Source organism: Eschrichtius robustus, chromosome 3, assembly GCF_028021215.1.
Source record: "Eschrichtius robustus isolate mEscRob2 chromosome 3, mEscRob2.pri, whole genome shotgun sequence".
Classification (NCBI taxonomy): domain Eukaryota; kingdom Metazoa; phylum Chordata; class Mammalia; order Artiodactyla; family Eschrichtiidae; genus Eschrichtius; species Eschrichtius robustus.
In genome coordinates, this window is record NC_090826.1 from 28,438,363 (window position 1) to 28,464,154 (window position 25,792).

Consider the following 25,792-nt stretch of genomic DNA (forward strand, 5'->3'; position numbering starts at 1 on the left):
TTCATCTTATAAAGTCTGAAGTGGTATTTCCGGGTTTTGCTTTGCTTTTTTTTGTTTTTGGCCAGACCGAGCAGCTTTTGGGATCTTAGTTCCGTGACCAGGCATCAAACCCGGGACCCCTGCAGTGGAAGCTCAGAGTCCTAACCACTGGACCACCAGGGAATTCCCTGCATTTTCTTATTGACTAATGATGCCAAGCAACATTTCATGTACTTAATTGGCATTTTTGTATATCTATCTTCCTTGCAGAAATTTATATTTAAATCCTTTGCCTATTTCTCAATTGGGTTTAATTATTTTTTACATATTCTGGATACAAGTCCCTAACCAGTTATGATTTACAAATATTTTCTTCCATTCCATGAGTTTTCACTTTCTTGATGATGTCCTTTGAAGCAGTGATTAATTTTGGTAAATCCAATTTGCCTACTTTTTGTTGTTCATGTTTTTGGTGTCATTTAATAATCTTCTAAGTTTTATTTCATTCTTACATTTAGGCATTTCACTTTTTTAGTTAACTTTTGTATAGGTGTGAAGTAAGAGTCCATATGAAACTTAGAATCAGCATATCAATTTCAAGAAGTCAGCTGGAACATGGTAAATGAGTAAATTATTTTGGGGAATGCCATGGCAATGAACATGAGATGTTTTTCTATTTATTTGGATCTTTAATTTCTTCTCAGTCTTTTTCCCTTCATTCCCTCTTACCTCAAGCACGTTTAGAACCCAACCCACTTTAGATGGAGAACATTACATGCCTGATAAACCATTTGTTAAAAATCTTGAGGACTTGTTCTGAGCTTAAGCTCCCCACCTGACTCCCCCTCACACTTAAAATACCAACTAATCAACATACAACCCTGCTAGGCAGGGAATTTTTTTTTTTTTTTTTTGGTTGCACTGGGTCTTAGCTGTGGCATGCAGGATCTTCAGTTGCTGCATGCAAGCTCTTAGTTGTGGCATGTGGGATCTAGTTCCCCAACCAGGGATGGAAGCTGGACCCCCTGCATTTGGGGTGCAGAGTCTTAGCCACTGGACTACCAGGTAAGTCCCTAGGCAGGAATTCTTAATCCTATTATAACATCAGGTTAAGAGGTTATGGAAAAACCTGAACTTTTTGGCCAAACCAATATACAACTTGTCCAAGTTAAATGGTCTCTCCCAGGAATCCCAATCCCCTCAGTCCTAAGGATCTATTACTAATTTCCCCTTGTGGACTCACTCCACAGTCTAAAAGCTTACCAAAATTAACAATTTCCTATTCTCTATAAAATATAAAAATCCTGGACCTGTTGCCTGTGAACCCTGATGACTAGTAAATTTATTTGAAAATGCCACATGCTCCTTTTGTCTTAGTCTCTGTGCAAGTTCATTTATGTACACCCATCTTTTACCCCAATGAAAAAAAGGAGTATGTTCATCCTATTGATGAGCAAACTGCAATTCAGGCAACTTGCCAGATAATGCAACTGGGCAAATTTCAGAATACTTGAACTCCAGTAGCAAGACCCCGTAACTCCTAACCAATATATCATACTGTAGATTTTTGCCTTGAGACCCATAAAGATGCTAAGCAAGCTGGCAATCAGAAAGGAGTAACAGTTGAACCAAGACATGGACTCAGATGATTCTTGATTTGGGATCTCTCGTTTGCCTCTCTGAAGATTTGCCTACCACAGATAATCAAAATGATTATGAACATTTAGAGCAGCATCTTGGGTCTCGTCCCTGGTACTGATTACACACAGCTTTTCAAAGCAAATTCCATGGGACCAGTGACTGCTGTGGCTTTCAACTCTCTCCCTTTGCAGTTACTTTAAAAACCTAAAGGGAATTCCCTAGTGATCCAGTGATTAGGACTCTGTGCTTCCACTGCAGGGGGCACAGGTCTGATCCCTGGTCAGGGAAACTAAGATCCTGCAGGCCATGCGGCACGGCCCCCAAAAAACAAAAACAAAAAAACCACCAAAATGCAAACCCCGAATTACTTTTAATACGCACCTCATATTAATTTGGTGTGAAAGAGCCCTTTAAAAGCTTGTCAAGTTTTAATGAGAGCTTCAAGAATGGAGGGGGTAAGCAGATTTTATAGTAAATTCCAGCAGTATTTTCCTTACATTTATAGGTATCCTGAGAATTTGCCCATTATACTGCATATAAAATTCAACTCCATTTTAAAGAAATTGCTACTCAGGGTAACCAAAATATGGTTATTTGGCAACACGTAATTCAGTCTCTGCTTGTTAGTGAAGTAATGTCTGACTACCCATAACTATAATCTGATAATGCTTTTGTAATATACAAAATGCTTTTTAACTGCTAATCACATGGTAATCTCAAGAATAAAACTTACAAAGACTGAAGTCAATTTTAAAATACTGATGGCTAAATCAGGTGAGTTCGATAGTGTAGGGCCATCAGGTTGATTAGTAATTAAGACGCTGAAGCAGCTCTGCCAAAAAGGCCTCAAGAAGTAGTCCTAAATTATGTAGTTTTACACTTACAACATGGAATGACTTTTTAAATGTCACCTAGACACAAGTTGCTGACATATATAGAAAATTCTAGAAAACGGAAGAGTCCTCTACTTAAAAACAAAACCAAAACAAATGGAAGGACAATCTGATTTTAAAATGTCTTTATTAAACAACAGGTTGTTTATTCCTCTTTTCTCTCTTCCTCACTGGTTTTCGGGACATAGTTCACCTGATCCTGCCAATTAAAGGAAACGATTACTCCAAAAGACCTAAGAATCACATATCAAGGTCTAAAATATTTATCAGCATCAACCAAGTAAAGTTCCTAACAGCAAAGTAACATTAGTCAAGGAATGTGGTAGTAATAGTATTTAATGATCTTTAGATAACTAAGGCTTAAAGCAGCAGAAATGATTTTAATATCAGACTCACCCAGTGAGTTTATTAAATTTTACTTCCATTTTCTACAAGAACTTTCTTACAAGGCAGATCTCTAACATTCAAGACACTCCATTAATTGGCACCCTCTTCTTAGGTGTAAGATATAGCCTCAATTCTCCCGTTTTTGTTAATTTCAAACTGATTATGACAGCCCTTTATACCTAAGTGATACCCTGAACGAATGCAATTTCTACCAGATGAAGGGACAGTAAGGTACCTCATCTATAAGCCACCTTTTTGTAAAAAAGTTTTATTGGAACACAGCCATGTCCATCTGTCTACGACTGCTTTCCAGCTAGAACAGCAGAGTTGAGTTGCCCTTTAAAATTGCCAACCCTTCTAGACCATCATCTATATTTATTTTATTTTCTGTCTATTCTCAACTATAGGTAATCCCACCATTTAACTATCTGATGAAAAACAGGGAACTGCAAATCTTCTGAACCTTCTTCTACATGGTCTTGTGGACCCAGAGGTGAATTACAGATGTATGTTTTTATTTAAAATTTAAGTCCTGTTTTTGTGAGGCTTTAGCCAAACAGACAAGGTCTACCACACCTCAGAAGGCTGTAAAAATGTTTAAATATTTAAGTGTGTGCTATAAAAACATATTTCCTGTAAGAAAGTTTTAATGTAGAAGAAATTAAAATGAGATATCCACATGACTAGTTATTTTTATACCACCCAAGAGTCCTCCTGAAGGCAGTTTATAGAGTAAGAATCACTCAACTTACCTAGATAATTCATCAGTCTATCAAGTTGTAGCTTTCCTTCTTGATCAGCTCATGCTGTGTGATGTCTTGAGAACAAATATCTTATCCACCTATCATTAAAATATTAACTGTGTTAAAATAACATTCAGCATATATTACATTTTTACTAATTTTTAACACGTACATTTTATTCTGACATCAACAACAGGTTGAACAAACCTGTTGAAAACAGGTTTTCCCTCCTACCAATGACTAGACAACTGTTCCTCACAATTTATTATGTAAAAAGGAATGGGATTTTGAATTGGTCCAAAGTTGATTTTAAAAGTACTGAAAATACATGTCTCCACTAATTCAAGCCTTCTTTTCTGATCTAAATCTTTCATCTTTTTCTTCTATTGGTCTGACATCTTTGTAATAAATAATCCCAACCTTTTCTCTTTCCAACTCACATACATCCACACACATACACACGTTAAAAAAAAAAAAGGGGGGTATTATCTTAGGAGAGGTGAACATCTTAAAAAAAAAAAAAAATCAAACAGTTTTCACCCCACATAGCTAAATTAAATTATTTAATCATTAAATAGAAATCAAACCCAAAATCCTCTACAGGTTAAGACTTCCAAGGAAACTTACTTCAACGGAATGAACACTCCAATATCAGCCAACATCAATCATTCTTACCTAAAGAATAATAAAAAAAAGTTAATATGAAAGACAAGGGCATAAAGATTTGAAAATGCTAGTTAATTTCAAAATTTAAAGAGTAAATTCCAGAGACAAAGATTGGGGGCAAGTTACAGCATAAAAAATAGGAAGAAACTTCATGGGGGGAAAAATCTAAAATCATTCTGACGTAAGGTAGCAGTAGACACCTGAATTCGAATGAGAACTGTATCTTCTTTAAAATACAAAAGCCTAACTGCATTTTCACCAGTCTGACCACAATGAAGTTTGGCTGCAACCCAAAATATACTATCCCTTATGTGAAGGTATGTGACAACGTTTACCTTACCAAGTGAGTTTTAACATTGGCTCTTTTCATATAAAAGCACGTACCCTGCTCCCCACCAAGCATGTCTTCCATTCTCAGGTGGACTGACCACCTTCAGCAGGAGTCCACCAAGAGTGCCCTCCCCCTTCCACAGTACACAACAATGCAGTTGTTATCCTGCAATCCTATATATTTGCCTCATTCTTTCCCTCTTAAGTCCTCACTGAGTTTTAAGTTATTAGGGCAGGGAAGCTATGCCTTATCCGGACAGCAAGGAACCTGAGTTTTTCTGAGGGAGAAGACATTCACCTTCACTATATATGCCTGGCAGGGCCACAGTGCACAAAAACCAGAAAGATCAGCCTTAATTCAAATTCCAGGTTTTTCTTCCTCCCTGATTATCAGCGACTGCCAAGGGTATATGAAATAGTTCCCTGTTGCACATGTACCATCCATAAGGGATACTATATCGTTTTGCATTCTTCCTCCATTCTCCAGATTATCCTATGCTGCATCCAGCCCCTTTTTCACCCTCCAAATAAATCTTTCAGCACTGGTGTTCAAAAGCAACATTTTTGTTTGATGGTTTACCAACTGTGAGATTTCCACAGTTGAGTCTTAAAAATTGCCAATCATTATCTAGCAGCAATGACACATGATTAGGAGCAGCCAAATCCTCTGAATTCTTTCCCTAATAGGCAGCCATTTGAGAACTGCACTAGCTGACAGAGCACTGAAACATTATCAGCTAAAGCCAAAACCAAATAAAGGCCCAGAACAAACATCCTGGCTCTCTAAAACCTATCCAAAATCATTAAGGGAAAGGCAGTAAATGCAGGACTGTGTATCATGTCACTGCAGCTGACAATGATTAACAATAGGAAACATGCAACCCCCATTAAGGTTAAAAGTCCAAAACTAGTCACACGCATCTCTTTATTGGGGAAAAGTGAAACTATTATGCATTCTTTGTAGGTTTTGCAACCTTATGTGAAGAGCACCCACTGCACTTCTTTCATCTTTCATAAAGCACCGGTATCTGTTCCAAGGGCCTAACAGTACGAAAATGCATTCTGGCATCACACCTCTGAACTTCCGACCAGTTTCATTAAAAATAATTTTGGTTTGTAACAAGAAAAGACTATGAAATACAATGCGAGCACCTCAGTATATAGAGTTATTACTGAAACCCATTTATCCCCAGCTTTTTGACTCAGTGATTTTTTTTAAGACCCTCTGCACTAAGATTCACAAATTACAGCTACATACAAATCAAAACTAGTAAGAATTGACTAAAGTCACAGGTTTCTCATCGAAAGTGCAAAAGCCTATTCATCTTGAGATAAGCAGAATGAAGCAAAATTACCCCCCCACCCCAATGATGTCCATATATTGTAACAAGTACATTCTCTCAAAATTGTTATTGACTGTTAAGAAACAAACCTGCGCTTTTATTTCTAAACAATCACTGAACCACGGTAGCAAGTGCTGGCCACCGACTTAATGGATTATGCCACAGGAAAACCCCATCAGGGTTGCATGCCAATTTAGTGACACTCTTGTCACTAATACCGAGCATTATGTTTGATATGCATTGCATTACTAATATAGAGAGCTAAACTAGTCACCATTTGCTCTTTCATCTAGCAGGAGAGTCAAGTCATTTGGTTGAATGGACTACGTATTAAAGTACAAATTTGTCCCCACCTTGTGAATCGCTTGCCAAAGAACAAGCCATTTTTCTTGATACAATGAAAGAAAATTCTCATAGTCATGAAGAGTTTTACCAACATTTACGCAAAATAAACCAAACTTTCCAGTTACAGAGCAGAAAACATTATACACGAAAGCTAGCATGCATGCTAGCTAAAAACCAGTTCATAGACCAACGTTCAGTTGAATTGAGGTCTGGAACAACAGTCGATGCAAAGCTTAAATCCTAAGCAACAAAGGAAGGTGCTTTTGAAGACTTATTGTTTTGGTAATCGAACAGTTTGGATTGTAACATCACATCCCTAAAGCTAAGGGAACCAAATTCAAAAGGCTACTCTGAACATTTGCAGTTATCCTACAGAATACGACGAAGTCTTATGATTGGGAAATGATTCCCAACATGTATTCAAAAGGCAAGTCAACATGCCACACCACTTTCCCCAAGGTTTAGAGTATAAACATATTTAGACAAATCACAGAACTTGAACTATTCATGTTAGATTCCCATCTATGCCCCAAGTTAGTAACAAAGGTGTTCCCATGGAGCCCATTTAAAAAAATTTTTAAATCACATTACAAAAAAACTGTTCTTTTAGTCTTAATTCACTCAACCTGCAGAGTAATTACCAAGATTACACTCAAATTGATATTGCTGACCTATGGGCAGGTCAGTTTGCTACAAAAGAAACTAATTATCACATGCTGTACAGTCTGTGTCAAGATGCTTAAAAGCACTCTTACTTCCCAAGTATGGTACGGTCCCCTCCCCCACACCACTGATGTGTTTGTTATCTTCAGTTACAATGCAACTAAAAACCACACAACTGAATCAGATATACCAAATAATCAAGTTTGCACTTTTTATCTGAGAACTGCAACAGCACTGAATTCTGCCTGACAAATTACAGCTCTAAACCCAAACCCACGCAGTTTTGATATAAGCTAGCTTTATCATACAGGTGTTAGGTGCTGCACTGTAATTTCATTGTCAGAAGTATGATGTCAGAATGCCCACGGAATAAAAGTACATAGCAAGTCACCAAGTTAGATTATATTGCTTGTTACCTACCTGTATGCAGTCGGCAATGAGAATCTCGGAGCAAGCAGGAATACTACATCCGGGTCCTAATGTCCATTGCCATTTGCGGTACTACGTTCCTCACAGTTACGCACTGCAGAAATGCTGGCTAAATGCAGTTATGTAGCAGGCCACTACTTTAATAGTGCATAATTGCAGTCCAAGAACACCAGAAAATATTCCGCCACAACTTAGTGGCTTGCCCAAGAAAAGCCAAGTATCTAAATTTTTATCTGCCATAATATGCCACTTATAAAAATTGCACAGGCGTAACATTACAATTTCCCAAATTATTGTCTGTTTATATCAGTGATATAATACATCTAATAAAGAGTGGTGGGGCTTATAGTATTTCTTAGAAGTTTATCTAAGTAAAGAGGATTATGGTTTCACTAAACGTTGAGCCAATGGGTTAAGTTTCTAAAACACCTATTAAATACACTGGGATCTCTTAGAGAATGCAGTTTTTAAAGATTAGGACTTATAAGAGGAGTAATAAGTTTAAAAACAATCAGTGCTCCTCTTAAAACAAAATTATGAGAGAAAGTGGAGAAGAGGAAACGGGGGCAGGTGGTTTCTTTAAATGAGAAAAATGGCTAAAATACTTCAAAAGTACTACTTTCCCTTTCCCACCCCAAGTTTCATAAATCAGCTTTTAGGAATCTACTTTTAAAGATGATTCAAATTCACATTAGGCTAAAAACTATCATATACATTCCAAGACTTGTTGAAAGTCTATTTGAGTAGCTTACGACCCTTGGTACACTGCTGTTTCAGTGATTAAAGTCAAAACTTAGTTGAAACTAAGCAACATTACTTGCTAAACAACGTTTAGCAATTCTACACAGTAAGGCTATCAAAACCACAACTTTCAGGAGATTATCCATTAGCATCCTTCACCACTCTTCAAAGGTACAGTACTACCAAAAGCTTATTTTAGGGGTCTGTGCCAGCATCCCTTATAAAGAAAGGCATGTAATCTGAAAAATAAACTGAAACATTAATTTTATAGGCAGATGTTTCCATTTCCCCACCAGCCCCCGCCCACACATTCAAGTTCACCCTCTGTGGGTGTCCCATGAACACCCCTTATTTTCTTATCATTAGTGGAGTCCCTACCATACAATTCAATCAAATTGTAATGGACTCCTTTCAAATCAAGACCCTTGTTTCCGGTACAGAAAATCTCATACATTATCACCAATTAATAACTTGACTTGGGACAAAACTTCCTCATTGATATAATTATGGTAGAACTACTCATTTCCAAGTGTCTTGGTGAACAGAAATAATGAACATTTTCTAATGAGATTCTCTCCCTTAGTTAGCACACCAGGTACCTGTCAGTCACACAACCAGAATTCGGTGGCATGCCTTTATACCCCACTAGTGTTTTACTTTTAGTATTAACAGGTTTCCTATGCACAAGTGCTCAATTGTTTCAACAACAGGTTTCCCTTTGTACTCAGGCACAATACTAAGCCTTCAGTATTTAAACAAAGATTTGGTTTAGAATTTTACGTTTGCCAATTAACACCAACAGAGGTGAAAAGGAGGAAGACACATTCCATAGTAAGAGTTCTATAATGTACAAATTTGAATGGAAACATAACTAAGAACAAAGCCAAACCATTCAGTTACCTTGCCTACTACTTTTAGGAAGTTATTCCTCTGCTAACAATATAAACATGGGAAAGCAGGTTCCCATTGTACTAACAGACAACAGTAACGATCTATTTTATTAGTAAGTCAAAATGTCTCTAATGAAAGGAGATTCAATGAAGTTGATGATAAACTGACAACACCATCGAAAAGCTCCAAAGCTTTATGGTGGGAGAAAGGAATATTTGTACTGTGTAGCAGGAGCAACTCTCCAGATTTAGTGCTACATCAAAAGGAAACTATGGAAAAACAGGTTAAAAATATTTCACAGTAAGAATAGTTCTCTGCAACCCTATTTGTTATTAACAGTCACTACCAGCTCTTAGAAAAGAAAATAGGTTTTTTTTATAGTCCTACAGATTTTTGCCCAACAGAAGTAGCACAAGGAGATGTAAAAGTTACAGAGTACAAATGTGTACATAGCCAAACCTACTTTATGATGACTATACCTTACTTTCGAGTTGAATTATTCAGACTAAACCCCATCTTTATAAATCACTTGAAGTAATACATGAAAAGACTTCATGTTTAACAATCTTTAATTCAAATGTGAAAGTTCAATACAAGCCGTTCATAGGGCTTGGGACTCGTTCTTTAAAAAAACAAGAATGGAGGAATGCAACAAAATGATCTTTCCACTTGTTCTTCAGAAACTTTCAAGGAAAGGATAGATCATAGGGCCATAAAAGATCCATTTAAGTCATACCCACTTTCTCCCCCTACCAATAGTCTTACACCCATTCCATAATCTTAATACACATTCCTGAATGAAGATTTACAGTTCAGCTTTGCTTACATAGCCATTTAAAAATACTTAGCACCGGCTTGCTTCCTATAATGCCAAACAAATCAAATCATGAAACTACTTCAATATGCATTTCTTCTTTTTAAAACAAGGGGGTACTTAAATGTAGAAAGCAATACTTAGCCTACAAATACATTTCCCAGAAATGGCATATGCCATTCAAAGGCCTAGACACTCTTATGCTTTCCAAGTGGAATACCTAGCCTAATGTGCATAGAAGCATGAATGGCAAAGTTGAAGATCAAAATCTTAACTATTTTTTCTATTTATTTGAAGCACAGTAAAAAAAAAAAATTGTACACTTTGGAAATTCAGTGGCACAAGGTACACTGCCATAAATTGAGGGACATTATACAGTTAAAAAAAAAAAAAAGGAAAAAAAGGAAAAAAAATTCCCCTGTTTCAAACACTGCATTACATAATTTTATCTGCCCAAACAGACCATTTACAAATATTAGGTCAATAAACTGCTAACATCCATAAAAAGGTAGCTTTCTTACTAAAATGCAAGAATTTAAAAGATTGGTATCTAAACAAGAAAAGACAAAAACAAACTGGAATGAAAGCCTAGATATCACATCTAAAATCGGGGTTTTTTGTTTGGGCCTTCATACTCCTCTCTCCCTCTACCATACCCTGCCGGAGTTCCAGGCCCCATTCCTCTAGGACCCTGTCCACCCACAGGTCCCGCACCTCCCTGCCCAAAGCGCTCAGTACGCTATTGGAACAGTAAGCAACAGTTCATTATATGTAGTTGATGTCCATGTGTGTTAAGTAAATATTTTAGAAGGTTCCGTAGTCAACGTTCGTCGATACAATCACCAATGAGTCGATCCACAGGTACCGGGAACATAGAAAGGAAAAAAGGGTAATTTGAAAATTAGTTTACGATAATACATGCCTTGTGGTATGTTCCCACTTGAGCCATTCTCATACACCTGTTTCAAAGAATAGATCTTCCCTGTAGTGCTAAAAAATTTAAGAATTAGTGCAGATGTGAAAACCCATTCCAAAATGAGTTTTAAGAAATTTCACATCAGATTAACCCACTGAAAAGCTTACACACTTCTCACTTTCAAGGTCTGAACAGGAAATTTAATTTCCATGTAAGCCTAACAAGCCCAACCAGACAGATTCAATTCACTCAATGAAGTGACAAAGACCTACTCACCAGTTAGTGGTATGTGCTGCATAAGAAACCTGGTGCTTTTCAAGATCTTAAGACACATCTGCTAAGTTGCAGAAATCTTAAAAGGTTCAAAGTTTTAATAAAATGCTACCAGACTACAAAAAGAAAAAGAATAAAAGACTAATAGATTTAGTCACTTAACCGGCACAGTAACTTGATTTAAAAGTGTGTTGCCATATTCTCACAGGTATACCACCTTCAGAGCCATCACTGTATAACCAAAGACAATTATGTTCACAGTACTGTTCTCTATAGTTGCAAATTGACTGAATATACAGCCCACCCTCGTAACAGCCCAACTTTCCCCTTAGGTCTGTGAAAAGTCCACTGACAGTTATGATTCCGTGTTTTTTTTGGGTGTCTCCCAAACAGCATTAACACCAAGCTTAAATGACTGCAATAAAGCAGGACTTCATTATTCCATCTAGTTTTAGGTACTTCTAGTCCTAGAAACCTATGTTCCCAAACAGAAAAACCCTATAAATATGCAAAAGCACAGCAGCCTGAACTATCTTTCAAATTCCATTTAAAACAGACCAGTTATTCAGAGTATTGCTAGGAAAAAAAAAAAACAAAAACAAAACCCCAAAACCAGAACAAAAACCCCCCAGAAACTAAAACGGCATCAGGGTTTAACTGTTCCTATAAATGATTTCAACATGCTTCCTACAAAATACTATAGGGCTACTATAAAAAGACTAAATCCTAATCCTTCAAACTATTTCAAAATCCTAACATTTTTAGGTTTTCAGCGCGTTGTATTGTATGTTTTATCTCAAAAAGGTAAAAAGGAAATTTGGGGGTTTTACAACTATGTTATTACAGTATCTTAGAACCCAGGAGCTACATGTCACATGGACTACAGAATCTTAACTGTGGGAACATCATGTCAAATTACAGTTACAAATTTGATACATAACCTACACCTGCCTATTAGGAAGGATATAAACCAAAATGTTACCTACATTATTTTTAAAATTCAATTTGAAGAAAGCTAACAGCACTACATTTAACCCAACCGGCTATTTATGATTCTAATTCTCAAAAGCCTTAAGTAGATTTTAAATAGATGAGGCCCCATTCTAAATCCCTATGTTCTTATTTGTAAAATGAATCTAGTGAGCTATATGCTGCAGCTTCCCTCCTTTGCCAAAAGCCTGTAGGTGAACTAATCAGATTCAATTCAGTTGTGACAATGTACTTTTCTCCAAACCCACCTCTACAGCCAATACTCAGTTCTTCTAAGGATTGTGAAGTCCTAACACAGCCACTCAGACCAATTCACTTGGTTGTTCTAAAGTATCCTGACAGGCTACCTGTACAGCTAAAATATGACAGCATCAAGAAGGTTCAGATCAAATGCACACAACTAGTATGCTTAAAATTATCATTGACTTTTGCTACCCTGTAGCAAAACAGAGATGTCAGTTTATTTTAGAAGGTACACCTATAGACAGGCCCAACAGGTGGGAAACGACGAGTCCGAAGACTAAACAATTCCTTTTTCATGCGTAGAAGTCACACCAAATATAGGTCAAAGTCCTACACGTTGCTAAAACATGCCTAAAGCTACAAACAAGTCTGATTCACACTTATGGCAAATACCAGCTTAACGAATGACAGCTTGCCATTTGATTACTCTCACGTGGATGTAGAATAATGTTACATTATCTAACATTTAGAATTTGGATTTGCCATGAGCTATAGTGCAAAAGTACACAAGCAATATAATGGAAAGCACCTAAGTCTACTTATTGCCAAAGATAATTCCAACATATTACTAAAAGCATTGACTTTTTGTTGGCAACCTTATCTGTTTAGGTTACCACATTGAGTTCTATGTTGCCAAAGTATTCCTCAATACTATGATTTACATGATGGGGGAACTAAAAGAGGTCCAGTCACCTACTTAAAAACAAAAACAAAAACAAAAAAACACACACACATAAGTTGTGAAAACGAGAATTTCCTTTTGAACTATGTCCCACAGGATACATTACCATGTCACTTCCCATCATGGAACCACTCATTGTTGCCGGTGGAACTCCAGGATTAGCTTCATAACCTATGCCACCACCACCACCTAGAGGTGGAAATTTCTGGCCTCCTGAACCATAGGGATCTAGGAAACAAAAATGCTGGTTACAACTCAACCAGAATACTGCTCTTCAATGGTATTACTAATTTAATTTTCATTCTTACCTCCCATGTTCATTGCTCCTCCACCACCCATTCTCATGTCTCTTTCTCTCTGAAAGAAAAAAAACCCGTTCATACACCTGTACTAAACCCATACCAAGCATTCTTGAGTACAAAAGAATTTCCAAAGCTTAAAAAAAAAATTGTTTTTCAATTTAAGGGAAAAAAAATAAGGTAATTTTAAAAATCAGTATTCTGAAACCAGGTAAGACTCCATTATCAAAAGACCTATAAAGCAAGCTTCTTCCCAACCAATGAAATCTTTTGGCCCACCCAAGGAAAAGATAAAACTCAACGGAAAAGGCATATCAATCATAATACACTTGGGTTAAAAAGAGAAAAAAATGGCAGAATGGCTATAATATGAAAGGTTATATTTAACTGAATAAAATTTCATCCTAGATGTCTACAAACTTTGTAGAAAACTCCAGTTACACTGCAAAAGAAGTTTACTTACCGGATCCATGTAGCCCATCCGGCTATAACTTTCCTCTCTTTGGCGTCTCATTTGTTCTTCCATCTCACGTTGACGAATCATCATCTCTTCTTCCCTCCTACGTCGTTCCTCCTCTTGCCTAGAAACATTCATCAAACGTAAAAACTAAAGTTTTATCCACATTTTAAAAATTCAATTTGAAAAAAAACTAGTAGTTTGTTAAAGAGCATTACAAAGTCTAGGTTACAGCAAATACACACAAAGGCTGGGACAGTGACTAAGAATAGCCCTAAAGGTATTCCAGCAAAGTAAGTGAGCCTTATAACAAAAATCTTACACTCTATTTCAATTTAAGCATTAAACTGACGCTGCCATAGTATTCAACACCTCTGTATTTCATCTGACTCACCTGCAAAATTTAGGTACATTTAATGCAGAACATTTAATTTAACAAAATTTTACCTTAATTGCATCTCTTTACGTTTCTGCATTTCTTGATTATGAAGTTCTTCCATACGTCTTAATTCTTCCTGGCGTCTCATCAGATCTGAACATTGGAAAATTTTGTCATACGTTCACATTAATGAAATTCTAGTAAGTTCAAAAGGCAAACGACCCTAACGGTAATGTTCAGAGAGAGTCCTTTACCTTGACGCAAAAGATTTGCCTGATGCTCATGATAGGCATCTTCCATTTCACTTTCCAATTTGTCTTTTGCATCTTTCATGTTTTTTTCAACTTGTTCCCGCTGCTGTTTTTCCATTTCATCCAGGGACTTCCACCTCTGAGAATACTCATACTCAAATGTGCCATGCTGGGCAAAACGAGGAGGGGTTTCTCTCTCCCTGACAATATTTAAATATGAACCAATTTATAGATGCACACGAGAAATATATTTGATTTCCCCTAAAAACACTAGTCCCTTCACTGGCCTGTTACTGCTAAGAATTACTGAAAAGTATAGATCACCTTGATTCTTAAGGTATTTTTACAGCAAAAACAATACGTGTTCCAGAACGACACAGTCAACAGTACCATGGGCACTGACGATAAAATCCTACCTTCCTCACTTTCTAACTCATTTCCCTAGCCAAATTCTGATTCAAGAAATATTTTTTCAACCCTTAAATACGAAGATACCGGGCTTCCCTAGTGGCGTAGAGATTAAGAATCCTCCTGCCAATGCAGGGGAAACAGGTTCAAGCACTGGTCCGGGAAGATCCCACATGCCGCGGAGCAACTAAGCCCGTGCGCCACAACTACTGAGCCTGTGCACCTAGAGCCTGTGCTAGAGCCCGTGAGTCACAACTACTGAGCCCGCGTGCCACAACTACTGAAGCCTGTGCACCTAGAGCCTGTGCTCCGCAACAAGAGAAGCCACTGCAATGAGAAGCCCACGCACCGCAACAAAGAGTAGCCCCCGCTCTCTGCAACTAGAGAAAGCCCCCGCGTGCAGCAACGACCCAACGCAGCCAAAAATAAATTAATTTAAAAAAAAAAAAAAAAGATGATACCTACAACACATCCTAACAACTATAAGAACAAAACAAGAATGCATGTGAAATATACCTACCTCAGAAACAACACTAGGTATTTGAGTAACTGCTTCAAAACCTCTAGCTTTCTGAGCCTGAGATTTTCATTATGCCCATCCATTTCAAAGAACTTTGCATATTTTAAGCAAAACTGAAAAATTACTCTAGCAAGTTCTCGTTTACACTTAAATTAAAAACTGCCCAAAAGTTCAACGGATCTTACTTTTGATACATTGGATTCTTCTGTGCAAGTTTTTCAGGAAGACCATCTTCATCATCTAACTGTTCAAGTGGTTCCACAATGACTGGACGAGGAGTTCTAACAACAAAAATGGTTCCATCTTAATTTTGTTCCAGTTTCATTGCATTTTCTTTATACAAGTTAATAAATAAAAGTTATTAGAATAAACATAAAAACTTACGTTGTTAGTAAGAAAACACCTTCACTGCATCTTTCAAATGCTTTTCTTGCTGCTGGTTTAGAAGCAAATTCAACAATGCCTTTCCCTGTAGATCTTCCACGATCATCCACAATTACAACAGCCCTTTCAATAGGACCAAACTGACTAAAGGCTTCTTCCAACAGTTCATTGGAAACATAAGGTGAAAGATTTCGAACAGAAAGGGCAGCAGCATGTGTGGCAAATCGAACCCGAAGCTGTCTACCTCTCATGGGTGTATCATCAAGTTCAGCTTTAGCGATTTCAGCTAACGCTCTAGATTCCTGAAAGCATCAAGACATACAGTCACGTTAATGACCTCAAAACTGGCTAATGCCCACCCTAAAATTGCCATAAGCCTAACTCCCGATCCTATTCTTCTGACACCTCAGCTCAACTATCTCCAGGCAGCCCTCCCTTACACCATTCAGCGGAAGGAGGTAAATACCTTACCCGCCCACTCCCTTCCTTTCTTAGATACCAACAATTATGCACTGTACAGCAGCTGCAACTCTTGTGTGAATGATGAAAAATTTAAAAATTAATTTATTCTTGTTGGTTTAAAAAACACTATGTTTGTTGTAGGAAAAAAAAGACCCTTTTAATTTCACCAAAAAAAAAAACAAAACCAAAAAAACTCACAAGCTTAATAAATCCGAATCCTTTGCCTTTGTTGATAAAAACTTCTCCTGGTTCTCCATATTTAGCAAATAATCTTTTGAATTCATCCTCCGTGATATCAGCAGGTAGATTACCAACAAACAACCGACAACGCTGTGTGTAAGTTTTCTCTCCAGGCCTCCTCAAGAGAGACAAGTTGGCTTTAAACCCCTAGTGAAAAAGGAAAGGAATTTTCAGATACCAGTTTCCTCTGCAAACAGGAAGACCCAATAATAATTTTCGTTTTTCCCAAACTGGGTATGTTACAGTCACGTTGCGCTCCTGTTCCATTTAAAGTCAAAGATGCTACTACATTTACGGGATTTCCAATGTAATTAGTCCGAACATCAAAGAGCCTAAACCATCCAGAATACTCTCGAGAACAGCCACAGACCTCTCTATAGAGTAAACTCTATACCAGGAACCTCGTCAGCCGTTTATGCTAAGTGTCAAAATCAAAATCATAGTGGGCAAAAGTTAAAATGGTGGCGGGACATTAAACAAAGAAAACGACCAAAATTCCGTTGTCGACAAGCCCTGGGCCTGCGCGTGTAAGACCAGGACTCCCTCGATCTCTCCAATCCTCCATTTCACGCTATACTCCACCCTACTCTGGCTCCCAGGATCCGCTAGCTTTAACAAGGCCCATCATAGCTTCTCAGCGCCTCTTTCCGTCAGTTCTCCGCCAGCCGGGAGGCCTACCTCGGAGCGGGGGCAGCTGGCGGACCCGAGCCATCCGCCCCTCACTCCAGCAGCCGGCCCCGCCCCCCCACCCACGCGCGCAGGCGCCCTTTCCGGTCTCCAACAAAATGGAGGGCGGGGGAGGGGGGGAGCCCGCCGCCATCTTAGGGAAACCGGCCCGTAGCTCAGGGAGACACTCACCTCGGAATCAGAGATCTTCTCCTCGCTGCGGCCCCCGAGCCCGCCGGGCGGCGGCCCTTGGTGGTGCTGCTGGTGGTAGGGCGTGTGGTGTTGCCGGCCCCCGCGGGGCTCCCCGCCGCCTCGGTGCGGCGGCTTGGGGTGGCCGCCAGGAGTGCTTAGGCCCGGGCCGCCGACGGGCTTCGGCCCGCCTGGCATTTTGCCGCCTTTGGGGCCGATGGCCCCTGGGCCCTGCTTAGGCCCGGGGCCCGGGCCCCCCACGGGTGGAGGCGGCGGGCCGCCAGCCTGAGGGGGGGTGGTGGGGACCCCGCTGCTCGGCGGCGCGGGCGGGGGCGCCCCGGAGGGCGCCGAGGTGACAGCGGGCGGCGGGGTCGGGGTGGGGCCTGGCCCCGTGGGGGCCCCCGAAGTCGGGGGTGTGGCGGGCGGCGCCGAGCCGGAGGCCGGGGGAGCGCTGCCTACTACGGGAGCCGGGCCGGGCCCCTGAGGGACGGCAGGCTTAGATGAGTCCTGTGGCGGCGGCGGCGGCTGCGGATGCGGCGGCTGCGGATGCGGCGGCTGGTGCGGCGGCGGCTGAAGCGGCGGCGGCTGCTGTGGTGGCGGCTGCTGCGGCGGTGGCTGCTGCTGTTGCTGGTGCGGAGGCGGTGGCGGGATCGGAGGCTTGGGGCCACCCTGGCCCGGGCCGGGCCCCATAGGTCCGCGGTTCTGATTGAGGCCCATGCCGGGTGGCGGGGAGCGGAAGTCGTGGAGGCCGCCGCGGCCGCCTCCCCCTCCGCGTCGGTGGAAACCGCCACCGCCACCGCCCCGACTTCGGAACCGGTCCCGAGACATGTCTGTGATCAAGGGGCGGTCGAGGCAGAAGCGGAGAAGACGTTCGGGGAACGTAGAGGCCACCTTGCTTCGCACAAGATGGCGGATGACACAGGCGGCGCGCCGCCTTTGTCCTCTTCTTATATAGGCCGGCTGGCACGGCCCCGCCTACTTCTCGATCGGTAGCTCCAGAAGCCAGTTGCAAGTGCTGTAGTTGATGACACTAAGTTACGAAAAACTAATCTTTCCTATTGGCTCCCGATGAGAGGCGGGAGGCGTGGAGTGGTTGAAGTTTCCAGTCGGCCAATGAGCGGAAAAGGAGTTGGCTGTAGGCCACGGTGATTTGCTGGGAGATATTTGAATGGGTTCGCCAGAGCAATTTTCCCGTGAAAGCAAATACCCAGGGCCCTATCAGCTCCTGGGGAGAGATGTTAGACGGCTCCTTTCTTTCTTGATTGTCCTTACGAGCAGCCTGCTGGTGTCCTTCCCCAGAAAGAACAGCAGTCTCCGGTTCAAAAGCATAAATTAAGTGCCTGCTATCCCTTCCGCCTTGTGCTGGGTCAATAAACTTAGAGAAATAAAATCTTACCGATTTCACACACACCATCTTACTGATTTCATTTTGGAACCTCATTGGCGTACTGGTTTGGTCTAGCAGTATAAATGTCTCAATAGGCTTGAGTGCCCTCTTTGTTCAAAGAGAAAGGCCTTGATTTTGTGTGTGTGTATATAGACTAATAATTTACAAACACGAATCACAGAGGAATTTAACATTTTTCTTACTTCTACCTCAAAACACTTCATGAACAGATTAAGATACTTTAAAACTACAATATTAAAATATCTAGAATTGGGAGAATGGGATTGACATATATACACTGATATGTATAAAATGGATAACTAATAAGAACCTGCTGAATAAAAAATAAAATAAAATTCAAAAAAATATATATATGGGGCTTCCCTGGTGGCGCAGTGGTTAAGATTCCGCCTGCCAATGCAGGGGACACAGGTTCGAGCCCTGGTCCAGGAAGATCCCACATTGCCGCGGAGCAGCTAAGCCTGTGTGCCACAACTACTGAGCTTGTGCTCTAGAACCTGTGAGCTACAACTACTGAGCCCGCGTGCGACTACTGAAGCCTGCGCGCCTAGCGCCTGTGCTCCACAACAAGAGAAGCCACCGCAGTGAGAAGCCCGCACACCACAACAAAGAGTAGACCCCACTCGCCACAACTAGAGAAAGCCCGCGCACAGCAATGAGGACCCAACACAGCCAAAAATAAATAAATAAAATTAATAAATTTATTTTTTAAAATATATATATATCTATATGGAGTCAACAAATGGACAGCATCCTACTTACTTCAAAATCTCCAACTACTTTGAAGTGCATGAGCCATTTCCCTTAATACCTCTCCTAGTTAGTGTCATCTATGGACCTTTGGGTGGATCATTCCTCCCTCAGTTAATACTAGCTCATGGCTCATTGTCTTTCTTTCTACTTCTGTACATCATTTAACATCTGTGTGGATGACCACCCAATACTCTGTTAATCCTTTACCTCCTCACCTCCAATAATCTTTCCCTCCATCCTATGTCAGCCACCCCACCCACATCATATATAGTTATTCCTGTTTGTTATTGCCAGGAATAACATCCCTAAAAAACCTCTATTTCAAGTATCCCAACTAACATAGTAACTTTGATTCTTTGGCTTCGTCAAAACCTCCATACCGGGACTCGCCTAGCGGTCCAGTGGTTAAGACTCCGTGCTCCCACTTTAGGGGGCATGGGTTAGATCCCTGGTCGGGGAATTAAGATCCCACATGCTGCGTGGCCAAAAGCAAAAAACAACAAACAAAACGCCAAACCATTAAGTGTATGACTTTTTCACTCTCAAATTTTTATATTCATAACGTGTCACCCAGTTTAGATGTTACGATTGCCACAACTCTTGTTTTTCTCTTTCCCCATTATACTCACCCGGTAAAACCCCAATTCTGGTTGGACCAAAGAATTCACCTTCTTTAACAAGGGCTGAGGCTTTCACTTTAAATTTTGACCACAGACCACAAAAGAGCATTAGACTGTCCCTGGCAATCTTACTGAATTTCTCTAGTAAGTTCACTTTCCCACTTCCAGAGATAGTGTATTTCATGCTTTCTCTGTTCAAACTCCTACACCCTCTTCTCTCACTCTACCATAACTAATGACTTCTCCTCATATTTCTTTGAGAAAACAAAAATCAGGAACATTCTCATCCAACTAGAAGCTACAAGCCTACTTGCATCTGCACCCATCATCTCTGACTTCCTTCCTGGTACCATGAAAGATGTGTCTCTGCCCCTACCAAAGGGCAAACCCCACCCCCAGTGCTGTGGATCCCACACCACCACCCCCATACCTTCTCAAGGATTTTTCCTTGCTGTAGCATCAGTTACTTCTACTGAATCATTTCCATCTTAAAAATAAACAAACCCTCCCTTTTACCCAGTCATCTCATTTCTTCACTCCTCTTTGCAACAATACTAAAACAAATTGTCCACACTAGAGGTCTCCATTTCCTCACCTCTGTTTCCTCTTCAATCTGTTCACCCTCCTCTTAAACCTGAGAAGGATACCAATAAGCCACATGTTGCCAAATTCAATAAAGAGTTCTCTATACTATCTCTTTTTACGTGTTAGCAGCATTCAACATAGGTGGTACTGTGTCTTTCATGAAACACTTTTCTTACTGGCCTCTGTGACACCATACCCTCGTGATTTTCCTCTTGCCTAAGTGTCCTATCTCCTTTGCTGACTTCTCTGTCTTAGGACCCCTAAATGATGAGATATTTCAGAGCTCAGTTCTGGGCCCGCTTTAACAACTAGGTTCTCTTATCTAGATAGTCTCTTCAAGACTTCAAACACCATCTAAATGTTAATAATCTTGTTTTTTTAATATTTATTTATTTATATATGTGGCTGCACCAGGTCTTAGTTGCAGCATGTGGGGTCTAGTTCCGCGACCAGGGATCGAACCCCTGCATTGGGAGCACGAAGTCTTAGCCACTGGACCACCAGGGAAATCCCTAAATGTTAATAATTTTTACATTTTATTTCCATGGTAGGATAGAGCTCTCCTCTGAGTTCCCAACTTATATATCCAACTACTTATTAGACACCTACATTTGGAGGTCTAGCTGGCATATCAGATTTAATATGTCCAAACTGGAGCTCATGATTTTATCAACCTAACCTGTTCCTTCCAGTGTTCCCCAGCATAATAAATGGCATCATATAGTTAACAACAACAGGGATTTATCCTCTGCATGAAATCAAAAAATCAGTTCTACCTCCAAAGTATATCTCTTTTTTTTTTTTTTTTTTTTTGGCTGTGTTGGGTCTTCATTGCAGTGCACGGGATTCTCATTGCAGTGGCTTCTCTTGTTGCAGACCACGGGCTCTAGGCACGTGGGCTTCAGTAGTTGCAGCACGCAGGCTCAGTAGTTGCGGCATGCGGGCCCTAGAGCGTACGGGCTTCAGTAGTTGCGGTGCGTGGGCTCAGTAGTTGTGGCACACGGGCTTAGTTGCTCTGCGGCATGTGGAATCTTCCTGGACCAGGGATCGAACCCGTGTCCCCTGCAATGGCAGGTGGATTCTTAACCACTGCGCTACCAGGGAAGTCCCTGCTTTCCCAGTCTTATCTCTCTAGTTCTCAGACCCCATCCACAGGGAGCCCTAATCTTTTCTTAGGATTTATCAAGTTACTTTGTCTGCATGCTTTTTGCCTCAAGCTATTTGGTCTTGCTGTTTGCTCAGCCCAAAGTGTTCTTCCCCCAACTTTCTGCAGAGTTATGACTTCTTCATTCTTCTATTTCAGCTTGAATGTCACACAGAAAAGCCCTCCCACCCTCTGTTACACCATCCTATATGTGATGTGATGTATATGAGAGCTCTCTTCACAATTTGTAGTATTTATCTTGTTTATTTCTTCACTTGTTTATTGTCTGTCTTCTCTGTTAGGCTGGGATTCCGTCAATGTTTTTTGTGTTTTTTTTAAATTAATTTATGTATTTGGTTGCGCTGGCTCTTAGTTGCGGTAGGCAGCCTCCTTAGTTGTGGCATGTGAACTCTTAGTTGCGGCATGCATGTGGGATCTAGTTCCCTGACCAGGGATCGAATCCTGGCCCCTTACATTGGGAGCTCGGAGTCTTAACCACTGTGACACCAGGGAAGTCCCTCTGTCAGAGTTCTTTAAGGCTGTACCTTTGGTACCTAACAGGCATGAGGACAGTGATGCTTAATAAATATGCTGAATGAATGAATGAAAACGTAACAGTTTTCAGGCTCTGGTTTCATCTCCAGGGCCTTGTCCCAAGGTCCTTCACTTTTCTCCCACACTCCTTAGGGAAGTTGTGAGGAGTATGTGAAGTGTTTAGTATACTTGCTAAGTGCTCAATAAATACTAGCTATTGTTATGAAAAAAATCAGAGGCTCTTGAATGTTATAGCCCAGAAGACAAATTGAGTTCAGTAATAAAAGTCTGGATAATGTATTCTTCTCGAAGAGGCAAGGTTTGTAATGACTTTTATTTTTTTAATAAATCTTATTGAAGTATAGTTGATTTACAATGTTGTATTAATTTCTGCTGTACAACGAAGTGACTCAAGTTATATACATATATATATATAATATATTCTTTTTCATATTCTTTTCCACTGTGGTTTGTCACAGAATATTGAATATAGTTCCCTGTGCTATACAGCAGGACCTGTTGTTTATCCATCCTACATATAATACTTTGCCTCTGCTAATCCCAAACTCCCATTCCTTCCCTCCTCTACCCACCCTGCCTTGGCAACCACAAGTCTGTTCTCTATATCTGTGAGTCTGTTTTTGTTTCATAGATATGTTGATTTGTACTGTATTTTATTCTTTTTTAAAAACTTTATTTATTTATTTTTGGCTGTGTTGGGTCTTCGTTGCCATGTGCAGGCTTTCTCTAGTGGCGGTAAGTGGGGACTACTCTTCGTTGCAGTGTGCGGGCTTCTTAGTGCAGTGGCTTCTCTTGTTGCGGAGCACGGGCTCTAGGTGTGTGGGCTTTAGTAGTTGTGGCTCATGGGCTCTAGAGTGCAGGCTCAGTAGCTGTGGCACACAGGCTTAGTTACTCCGTGGCATGTGGGATCTTCCCGGACCAGGGCTCGAACCCGTGTCCCCTGCATTAGCAGGCAGATTCTCAACCACTGCACCACCAGGGAAGCCCCCTGTACTGTATGTTAGATTCCACTTATAAGTGATATCATATGGTATTTGTCTTTCTCTTTCTGACTTATTTCGCTTAGTATGATAATCTCTAGGTCCATCCATGCTGCTGCAAATGGCATTATTTCATTCTTTTTGATAGCTGAGTAATATTCCATTGTATGTATATACCACATATTCTTTATCCATTCATCTGTCGATGGACATTTAGGTTGTTTCCACGTCTTGGCTATTGTGAATAGTGCTGCTATGAACATAGGGGTGCATGTATCTTTTCAAATTATAGTTTTGTCCGGATATACGCCCAGGAGTGGGATTGCTGGATCATATGGCAACTCTATTTTTAGTGTTTGGAGGAACCTCCATACTGTTTTCCATAGTGGCTGCACCAAAGAGGGTTCCATTTTCTCCACACCCTCTCTAGCATTTGTTATTTGTAGACTTTTTAATGATGGCTACTCTGACTGGTGTGAGATGGTACCTCATTATAGTTTTGATTCACATTTCTCTAAAAATTAACAACGTTGAGCATCTTTTCGTTTGTGTAATGGCTTTTAAAAGAAAGTCTGTCCTTGAATTTAACAGTAGATTAAAAGAATGATCCACCACAACTAAGTAAGGTTTTTTAAAGAATACTGGGATGTCTTTTTTTTTTTACCAATTTATTTATTTATTTATTTATTTATTTTTGGCTGTGTTGGGTCTTCATTGCTGTGCATGGGCTTTCTCTAGTTGCAGGGAGCAGGGGCTACTCTTCGTTGTGGTGCACGGGCTTCTTGTTGCAGTGGCTTCTGTTCTTGTAGAGCACGGTCTCCAGGCACACGGGCTTCAGTAGTTGTGGCTCGCGGGCTCTAGAGCGCAGGCTCAGTAGTTGTGGTGCATGGGTTTAGTTTCTCTGTGGCATGTGGGATCTTCCTGGACCAGGGCTTGAACCCGTGTCCCCTGCATTGGCAGGCAGATTCTTTTTTTTTTTTTTTTTTTTATTTATTTATTTTTGGCTGTGTTGGGTCTTCGTCTCTGTGTGAGGGCTTTCTCTAGTTGTGGCAAGTGGGGGCCACTCTTCATCGCGGTGCGCGGGCCTCTCACCATCGCGGCCTCTCTTGTTGCGGAGCACAGGCCCCAGTCGCGCAGGCTCAGCAGTTGCGGCTCACGGACCTAGCTGCTCCGCGGCACGTGGGATCCTCCCAGACCAGAGCTTGAACCCATGTCCCCTGCATTGGCAGGCAGACTCCCAACCACTGCGCCACCAGGGAAGCCCCCAAGCAGGCAGATTCTTAACCACTGCGCAACCAGGGAAGTCCTGGAATGTCTTAATATTAGGAAAGTTATTAAGATATTAGAGGAAAAGTATTAAGCTAATACATCCCATTGATAAATCAAATAGAAAAAAGCATTTGGATGAGGAAAAGGCATTGATAAAATTCAACACTCACTGACTTTTGAATTTTTTTTAAATTTGGAACAGGAGGATAATTCTTATAAAAAAATCTTTATTATTTTATTGGGTGAAGAAGTGTTCAGATTATACCAGTCACATCTGGAAGTGGAAATGTGCTAATTTCCTCCATTTCACGTAATGGAGTAGCTGCCACTTAGTGACCATTTACTTTGTACCAGGCACTCCATTATCTCAATCTTCAAAATAATGCTATGATCTAGATACTATAATTATTCCCATTTTACAGATGAGGAAACTGGGGTTTACAGAAGCTAAGTAACTTTCCCAGAGTTACACAGCTAATGATAGAGTTGGGATTTGAATCCAGATCTCTCTGACTAAATTTCAGGCTCTTAGCCATTCTGCTGTACCTTTTCCTCTTTCATTCTGGATGTTGACTCTTAGGTTCAATTACATGCTTAGTTATTAATTTTAAAAAATTACATGAGTAGTACATTACACACATTACCTATAAAAGATTCAAGTAATGAATATGTTTCTAGTGTAAAATCCAATCCTCATTCACTCACTCACACCCTATTGTTAAAAGTTTAGTGTGTGTACCAGAGGAAAATTCTTTAATATGATAAGAAATATCTGCCTCAAATAATAGCCAACATTATGGCAATAGCCAAAAAATTTTTTAAATATTTATTTATTTATTTTGGCTGCACCGGGTCTTAGTTGTGGCATGTGGGCTTCTTAGTGGTGGCATGCGAACTCTTAGTTGCAGCATGCATGCGGGATCTAGTTTCCCGACTAGGGATTGAACTCGGACCCCTTGCATTGGAAGCGCGGAGTCTTACCCATTGGACCACCAGGGAAGTCCCACAATAGCCAAAATTAATTGATCATTTACTATATGCTAGATACTGTAGCAAGTACTTTATATTGAATCCTCATTACAATGCTGAGATTGATAGTATTGTTTTACCCATTTTACAGATTGAAAAACCACCACTGTAATCCAAGCTGTCATGGTAACATGATTTCACACCTAGACCTTTGCAAAAGCTTCCTAAAAATGGTGTCACAATTGCCCTCTTTCTTTCTATTTTCCAGGCAGCAATCAAATTATC

The 25,792-nt window shown here is 40.5% G+C and overlaps 1 protein-coding gene across 2 annotated transcripts; it reads right to left on the reverse strand.

Moving 5' to 3' along the window:
* Positions 1-2,623: 2,623 nt before the first annotated feature.
* Positions 2,624-18,157, reverse strand: SFPQ (splicing factor proline and glutamine rich). Of its 2 annotated transcripts, XM_068539482.1 has the most exons (13): positions 17,228-18,156; positions 16,328-16,516; positions 15,668-15,969; positions 15,469-15,564; positions 14,359-14,555; positions 14,173-14,257; positions 13,732-13,849; positions 13,278-13,326; positions 13,076-13,197; positions 7,411-10,604; positions 4,271-4,318; positions 3,653-3,741; positions 2,624-2,712 (listed from the first exon to the last, which is right to left on the reverse strand). In XM_068539482.1, exons 1-10 carry the CDS (start codon positions 18,050-18,052, stop codon positions 10,467-10,469), a joined length of 2,121 nt encoding a protein of 706 aa, XP_068395583.1. In that variant the 5' UTR covers positions 18,053-18,156; the 3' UTR covers positions 2,624-2,712; positions 3,653-3,741; positions 4,271-4,318; positions 7,411-10,466. The 2 variants fall into 2 exon arrangements, with proteins under 2 accessions (XP_068395583.1, XP_068395584.1); XM_068539483.1 differs by lacking the exon at positions 7,411-10,604 and having other exon boundaries at positions 17,228-18,157.
* Between the last annotated feature and the right edge of the window lie 7,635 nt (positions 18,158-25,792).